The sequence below is a fragment of the Triticum dicoccoides genome, chromosome 1B (genome assembly GCF_002162155.2).
Source record: "Triticum dicoccoides isolate Atlit2015 ecotype Zavitan chromosome 1B, WEW_v2.0, whole genome shotgun sequence".
In the NCBI taxonomy this organism is placed as follows: domain Eukaryota; kingdom Viridiplantae; phylum Streptophyta; class Magnoliopsida; order Poales; family Poaceae; genus Triticum; species Triticum dicoccoides.
The window spans coordinates 188,496,065-188,503,865 of NC_041381.1; the positions used below are offsets into that span (position 1 = coordinate 188,496,065).

At 43.9% G+C, this 7,801-nt stretch overlaps 1 protein-coding gene across 5 annotated transcripts; it reads left to right on the forward strand.

The window, feature by feature from the left end:
- The first annotated feature begins 14 nt into the window (after nt 1–14).
- On the forward strand, nt 15–6,467 carry LOC119327570. Of its 5 annotated transcripts, none has more exons than XR_005158583.1 (9): nt 17–452; nt 535–674; nt 2,235–2,300; nt 2,539–2,972; nt 3,421–3,563; nt 4,244–4,319; nt 4,489–4,674; nt 4,767–5,002; nt 6,408–6,467. XR_005158583.1 is itself a non-coding variant. In XM_037600672.1 (5 exons), the coding sequence occupies exons 2-5, from the start codon at nt 576–578 to the stop codon at nt 2,642–2,644; spliced, it is 336 nt and encodes a 111-aa protein (XP_037456569.1). In that variant the 5' UTR covers nt 15–452; nt 535–575; the 3' UTR covers nt 2,645–2,666. The 5 variants fall into 5 exon arrangements, 1 of the variants encoding a protein (XP_037456569.1); XR_005158577.1 differs by lacking the exon at nt 6,408–6,467 and adding an exon at nt 5,153–5,205 and having other exon boundaries at nt 18–452; nt 2,539–2,902; XR_005158576.1 differs by lacking the exon at nt 6,408–6,467 and adding an exon at nt 5,141–5,196 and having other exon boundaries at nt 18–452; nt 2,539–2,902.
- Nucleotides 6,468–7,801: the final 1,334 nt, after the last annotated feature.

The following is a 7,801-nucleotide window of genomic DNA, read 5'->3' on the forward strand; positions in this document are numbered from 1 at the left end:
CCCGCCCCTGCGCCCGTCCCTCCACCATTCCAAGCCGCGGCGCCGCCCCCTCCCCGCGGCCCTCCCGGCCACCGCGGCCCTCCCGGCCACCACGGCGTACCCCGTGGCCCTCCCTGCCACCGCAGCCCGCCCCTCCACCGAGCCAGGCCGCCACCACCGCGCACTCTATTTCCTCCCACCATCGCGCACTCTGTTTCCTCCCACCGTGCACCCCGTTTCCTCGGACCGCGCACACCGCACCGTAGGTCAAAAACTTGCTTTTTTAGGCGCCGTCGACGAGCTTCTGGGTGGCGGAGGATGGATCCGCGTGCACCGAAGCTAGATCCGCACGTGTCGACATTGTAGCAGCGGAGCAGGGCCATAGCAGCGCCGTCCTCCTCCATGACCACACGGCCGCGTCGGCGGAGGACCCAAATCCCTAGCCAGCGAGCTCAGGCAGCCATGGATCCGTGGTTACAAATCCTTCCTCTTCTCTCTCTCTGACCCACCTCCGTCTCTTCTCCCTCCCTCTCTGACCCCCGTCTCCATGACTAGGTCGATGCCATGGAAGATCCACCAACAGCAGTAGCTAAGATATGGACATGCAGGCCGCTGCCCTCCCTGATGCATCATGCGTGCTGCCCTCCCTAACCACCGCTTCTCGGACTCTACTTCTTCCTTGGTCACCATGGAAGGTACGCCATGTTATGCTCTGCTGCAACTTAAGATAAAACTGCAAAAATCTCAAATGTTATGCTCCCATATTATGCTCTGCTATGCTCAATATAATCATGTTATGATCTGCTATGCTCCATGTTATGCTCCTATGCATAATTCAGTCAAGATAAAACAGCAGAACTCTCAAACTTTAGCATGGACTGAATAATGTTGGTGCATAATTCAGTCAGATTCAGTTAAGGATTTTGTTAGGATTATTACTACTCCTAAGATCATTCATGGACTGAATTATTCAGTCAGATTCAGCTAAGATATCCAGTCAAATTCAGATGTCCCTTCAGTTTGCATCAATCATGGATTGAATAATGCTGGTGCAAACTTTAGTGATCTCATAATTTTGGAGTAGCTTCCTTAAATGAATGCTTGAGTTGGAGTAGACTACTACTGTTAATGAATGCTTATTTATCTTACTGGAGCTGTTAATTTGCACATGAAGCATGGAGTAGTTTCTCTAGTTTTGTTAAAGCATGGATATTGAACTTTCCTTGTGGGTGGAGAGCCTGTAGGAGAGCACCAACAACAGAATTATGCAGAGCCTTGTCAAATGTTGTTGCACTGAACAAAGGCATGGGTAAATCTCTCAATTTCAGTATGCAAATGTATGCAGTAGTCAATTTAATTAAAAGGTGTTTCTGTAGGCATATGTATGGAGTACTAGTCCATTGAAGTGCAGCAGTAGTGCTTGCTTGATTGCTTGCAATAGTTTAGTTTCTCTTTTAGTTGCTCATAATTAAGTGTCGGAGTGTCTTCTTCTCTGTTCGCTGTCATCTTCTCTTAGCTGCTCATAATTAAGTGTAGGATTTTCTCTTTTCTTTTCTCTTCTCGTCTTTCTCTCTTCTTCTCTTCTCTTGCAAATACTCCTCTTGTGCCCTCCATGATTTAATTTTCTTTAATTAAAATTAAACTGAGTAGCCGTAGCATTTTGCTTGCCGGAGTAGAGTATTGCAATGCATGCATTTGATTCAGTTTCTTCTCTTTTGAGCATGTTTGCTTCTAGTGCTTACAATTAAACCTTTTCAATTAATTTTCTTGGATTACTTTGGAGTACTGATGGTGATTGCTGCTGTTAAGTTAGGACTTGCAAGCAGTAGTGCTTGCAAGTAGTAGTTTAGTGTAGGATTTGCAAGAAGAAGATTGCAAGCTACTGTAGTGTATTCCTCTTGCAAGTAGTTTAAATAAAAAAAATTAGTTAACTGAAAATATTCGGTTAAAGTTAAATGAAAATGTTCCATGTCAAATTGTGTACTCCCATTGCTTTATTTGATCATTTGAGTTAATAGAGTATTTAACTTTAACTTTAACTGATCATTGTTTTATTTGATCCTCATTTTGTACTTCAATTGTTCTACTCCAGCATTTAGTACTATATCTGCATTTAGTATATCTGCATTGTTCTACTCCCATTCAGTTAACAGAGTAGTTCATGTCAAACAAATTCTGAAATACACCTGCATTTAGTATATCTCCATCTCCCGCATCTTCATCTCCTGCATCTTCAATCATCTCATCTTCTGCAGGTGGAGTGTTGTTGAGGTCTGGGAGAACCATCTTCTACAAGCGAGACAACAAGGCCGTTGTCAATGGTGAGCTAGTACTACATGTAAAGCATGTTCTCTAGAACCTTCTGCTGCTCCTTATGAGTCGCTGATCTGATACTACTGTTGTTGCTAATCTGATGATGCTGTTGTTGTGAAACTACTGCTGCTGCTATTGTCAAACTACTACTGCTGCTGTCATACTCCACCTGTAGAAGAACCCAGCAGCTGTTGTTGCTGCTGCTTATCAGTATGACTATAATCTCTGTTGTTGCTGTTGTTGCAGGAGAAGGAACATGCTCAGGAGAAGAAGGAGCACGCCCAGGAGAACAAGAAGGAGCAGGATAAGGCCCTCAGGACCTGGGACCGCTATTGCTGGACCTGGGACCTAGGATTGCTGCTGGACCTGGGAACTGGGATCGCTGTTGCTGTGTGCCTCCTTGGCACCCCTGGATCTGGGATCGCTTCTGGAGACAAGGACCTGGGATCGCTGCTGGAGGCGAGGACCTGGGAGCGCCTAGGACCTGGGCGCATGGAGGAGAAGCAGGGGCAGGCGGAGGAGAAGCAGGGGCGGGCGGGCGGGCCGACGATGGCCTGGAGGATGGAGGAAGAAGACGACGGGGATACGGATTCAAACTAGGGGCAACAATGTAAATTCCACCGTTTTCACCCGTTCGGAACGAATCCTCCAGCGACTTACATTTTGGAACGGAGGGAGTAGTAAGTAGAAGTGTTTCTGACCTGGTGATCTTCCTGGGATTTCCCTTAATGTTTGGCTGTTTGGTGGGTCGCAAGCTGATGGGCAGTTGTTCGCCATGGTCCAGGGTATTTGTGGTTCAGGTTTAGTTGAAACCGGGTGACAGTCTAGCCCGACCCATTTTTTAGAAATAGAAAGCATACAGTCGCCGGGGTGGTTTTTTTTGGACATACAAGTGTCCTCTATTTATTTGTCAGGAAATGTGAATGTTAACGAATTGGAAAACAATCAAGTACTAAATAGACACTCCCTAATTTTAAGAGGATTTTTAACGTAGCTTTTTCTGTTTAGTGCTGGTTTGGCTTGCCTTAGCTTTTATATTTGAACAATCAGGTTCACAAATAGATACCAACCTAGACACGAGCTGGATAAACCCTATCTGATTTTGTTTTCTCCACTTGAGATTTGCAGGGGAGGTTGCATTGCCCGGAGGAAAGGCAGAGGAGGGTGATGCTGATGATGCAGCAACATCATTAAGGGAGGCAAAGGAGGAGATTGGGCTTAATCCAGCCTTGGTCACTGTCGTTTCCTCACTTCAGCACTTCTTGCCCAAGGTAAGATGTCTATGGGTTCTCGCTTATACCCCTACTGAAAAAAATCACGTTGTACAGCAGACAGACTATTTAAGTGCACACTGAAAGGCATGTTAGTTTTTCTTCTTAACTTCGAAAAAACACATGCATGCAGCCAAGATTTAGGATATGCTTATAGATGTTTTGAGGATCATGTAGCAGGCTTTTCTTTACAGTCCACTTTTGCCGGATAGAATTTATCTTTGTTCGTTTGACACCACGACACCCAGACACGACACCCTCGACCCCCGACACCTCTTCGGCTTCTTGTTGACTAAAAAGGTGCTTTTCGGCCTTCTAGAGGCCGACGGGGTAGTAGATATCCGGTGCTCAACTTTTGAAGTTGTGTATCCGCATGTGCCCGCGTAACATGTTTTGGTGTTGCGGCCAGGCGAACACATAAAAATTGTAAACTATGGCAAGCAGTTTGTAATATCTGCTTATTTGGATGAACAAACCGGTGTGTCCACGACACATAGACACGACACCCCTGACACCGGACACCTCTTCGGCCTCCTGTTGACTGAAAAGGTGCTCTTCGGCCTTCCACAGGCCGACGGGGTCATATATTTGTGAATTATGAGTTAGGTCATATATTTCCCAATTTTGCTATGAAAAACATCATATATATTTGCGTTGATCAGTTGGATTTAAATGTGCAGTTGTTTCATCGCTGTGAGGGTCTGGTGTTCAACGACCTCCCCGTGCGTTCGACGAGCTCCGCCCCTGCGTTCGTGGGTGAGCACAAATGACATCTCCTCCTCTCCCCCTTCATTTGCTCTGTTCCGGTCTTCGTGCCGATGAAACTTGCTAGCTATAGGTCCGTTATACGGACTCAGTAGCCTTTCCTCCATTACATTGTGTTTGCGGCCGTCGATGATTACAATGCTAACGAGTGGTGTTACAGGCTGCTATTGAGGCAGAGAGAGCGAAGACCCAGGCTGCTTTTGAGGAGAGGGACCGGCAGTTGGCGGAGAGGGACCGGCAGGCGGCGGAGAGGGACAGGGAGAATGAGGAGAGGACGGCTAGGCTATTGGAGGAGGAGAGGAACCAGAACGACTCGGCTGACCGGGCCATGTACGATCTCTTCGTGGTAAGTTTCTTCTGCATATTAGCTAAATCATGCACGCAATGTTCCTTTCATTAGTAACTCATATGTCTGACTCGTCAAAACCAAATGTGTAGTCCATGTGCGAGAAGAACGGCCAGACCCCTCCGCCGATGCCAGTCATTGCTCCGGCGGGCACGGTGAGTTTCATTTGAATGGTCATTAGTTACTAGTCTTCACATTTGAGTTGCATCATGCTAACGATACATTGGAAATAATCTTTGGTGCAACATAACTCCCAACAAGCATCGACCGATCCTTCTCCGTCTGCCACTGGCGCGACCGGTCCTACACCTACACCTCCGTGATGACGGTAAGTTTTCCAAGTGTTTTGCTTAATAGAGTTTTGTTGTGATGCCATGTTGTATCTACACATATCGTGCATAATGTGTGTATGTTTGAAATGCATTGTATGTGTGGGATTCGACACCTAATCGTGTGCCTTTGGTAGCCTTCCATACAGGGAAATGCCTCCTAGTGCTTCCATTGAGCCATGGTAGTTCGCTACTGCTCCGGAACACATGGATTGACCGACATGTGTCCTTCTTTGCTCCTGTGTCTGTCCCTACGGGGAAATGTCACGCGGTGTATCACCGAAGTCCTTGTAGCTTGCTACGACTTGGTTGCACTCGCTGATGACCGACACGTGCATTGCTGGGTCATGTATGCTTGTCCATGTACGTTTGTGCCACCTTGGTTCTATGACTAGTCATGTCGGCCCGGGTTCTCTGCCATATGGATACTAGTGACATAATCATATACTTAGCATTTTTTCCTCCAAAATGACTCAATATGCTTAGCTAGCTCAAAAATGACATAATAAGCTTAATTAGCTCCAAAATGACATATTTAACCTAGGATAGCTCTAAAATGACCTATACTTAGCATTTTTCCTCCAAAATGACTTAATATGCTTAGCTAGCTTAAAAATGACATATTTAACCTAGGATAGCTCTAAAATGACCTATACTTAGCATCTTTTCCTTCAAAATGACTTAATATGCTTAGCTAGCTCTAAAATGATATAATATGCTTAAGAAATGACATATTTTAGGTCCTAAATGACTTCATATGCTTAGCTAGCTCCAAAATGACATAATAACCTTACTTAGCTCCAAAATGACCTATTCAACCTAGGCTAGCTCTAAAATGACCTATACTTAGCATTTTTTCCTCCAAAATGACTTAATATGCTTAGCTAGCTCAAAAATTACATAATAAGCTTAATTAGCTCCAAAATGACCTACTTAACCTAGGGTTGCTCTAAAATGACCTATACTTAGCATTTTTTCCTCCAAAATGACTTAATATGCTTAGCTAGCTTAAAAATGACCTATTTAACCTAGGATAGCTCTAAAATGACCTATACTTAGCATCTTTTCCTCCAAAATGACTTAATATGCTTAGCTAACTCTAAAATGACATAATATGCTTAAGAAATGACATATTTTAGCTCCTAAATGACTTCACATGCTTAGCTAGCTCCAAAATGACATAATAACCTTACTTAGCTCTAGAATGACCTTAGCATGTTTTACACCAAAATGACTTAGTATGCTTAGCTAGCTCAAAAATGACATAATAACCATACTTAGCTCCAAAATGACCTATTTTACAGATATAAGTTGCATCAGAATAATCTTCACATTTTAGTTGCATCATAATAATCTTCTTCTTCTAGTCTTCTTCTTCTAACTTTCTTCTTTCCCATTTTACAGATTTGCTTAAGATCATGGAAGCTTGGGTTGATGGAGTGCTTGTATTTAGTTTTTGTTTTGACCTTATGAAACTTGCTACCTATGGATGAAACTGTGTAATATTGATGAAACTATGTATATGTACGGATGAAACTTGCTACTATTGGTAACATGTGTTGGATACATATGTGTTCATGACTATTGCTAATATGTGTTGAATACGCTATATTGGTCATATAAATATATTTGTGTTTGTTTTATGTGAAAATGAATTGATATAAGAAAAAACAAAATTAAATGGGGCAATATAGTCACTTTGCCATCTGCTGGCAGACGACAAAGCATGCAGCCTTTGCCATCTGCTAGCAGACGGCAAAGCATGCAGCCTTTGCCATCTGCTAGCAGACGGCAAAGCATGCAGCCTTTGCCATCTGTTGGCAGACGGCAAACAACCTGCAGCCTTTGCCATCTGCTGGCAGACGGCAAACAGCCTGCAGCCTTTGCCATCTGCTGGCAGACGGCAAACAACCTGCAGCCTTTGCCCTCTGCTGGCAAACGGCAAAGAGCCTGCAGCCTTTGCCATCTACTGGCAGATGGCAAAGTATGCCGTTAGCCTTCTAATGGGGCTAACCCCGTTAAGAGGTTTTGCCATCTGCCAGCAGATGGCAAATCCACAGGCTCTTTGCCATCAGCCAGCTGACGACAAAGAAGCCTTTACCGGCAGGGTTTCAGACAAACTGTTTGCCATCCGCCTACCATGCCTTTGCCATCTGCCATGGCAGATGGCAAAGTGCTAGATTCCATAAGGTTCATACTTTCACTAGTTCAAGTTCTCTCGACAATAATAACATAATTGGATCATATAACTATCCCTCAACATGCAATAAAGAGTCACTCCAAAGTCACTAATAGCAGAGAACAAACGAAGAGAATATTGTATGGTACGAAACCACCTCAAAGTTATCCTTTCTGATCGATCTATTCAAGAGTCCGTAGTAAAATAACATGAAGCTATTATTTCAGTTCGATCTATCATAGAGTTCATACTAGAATAACACCTTAAGACACAAATCAACCAAAACCCTAATGTCACCTAGATACTCCAATGTCACCTCAAGTATCCGTGGGCATGATTATATGATATGCATCACATAATCTCAGATTCATCTATTCAACCAACACAAAGTACTTCAAAGGGTGCCCCAAAGTTTCTACCGGAGAGTCAAGACAAAAACGTGTGCCAACCCCTATGCATAAGTTCAATGAATCCGCAAGTTGATCACCAAAACATAAATCAAGTAGATCACGTGAATATCCCATTGTCACCACAGATAAGCACGACAAGACATACATCAAGTGTTCTCAAATCCTTAAAGACTCAATCCGATAAGATAACTTCAAAGGGAAAAATCAAT

Coding starts and splice junctions, on each gene's coding strand:
- LOC119327570 (XM_037600672.1), top strand. CDS start 576: ATGGACATGCAGGCCGCTGCCCTCCCTGATGCATCATGCGTGCTGCCC. Junction 1,289..2,234: donor TGCACTGAACAAAGGCATGG/GTAAATCTCTCA, acceptor CATCTTCTGCAG/GTGGAGTGTTGTTGAGGTCT. Junction 2,301..2,538: donor CAACAAGGCCGTTGTCAATG/GTGAGCTAGTAC, acceptor CTGTTGTTGCAG/GAGAAGGAACATGCTCAGGA.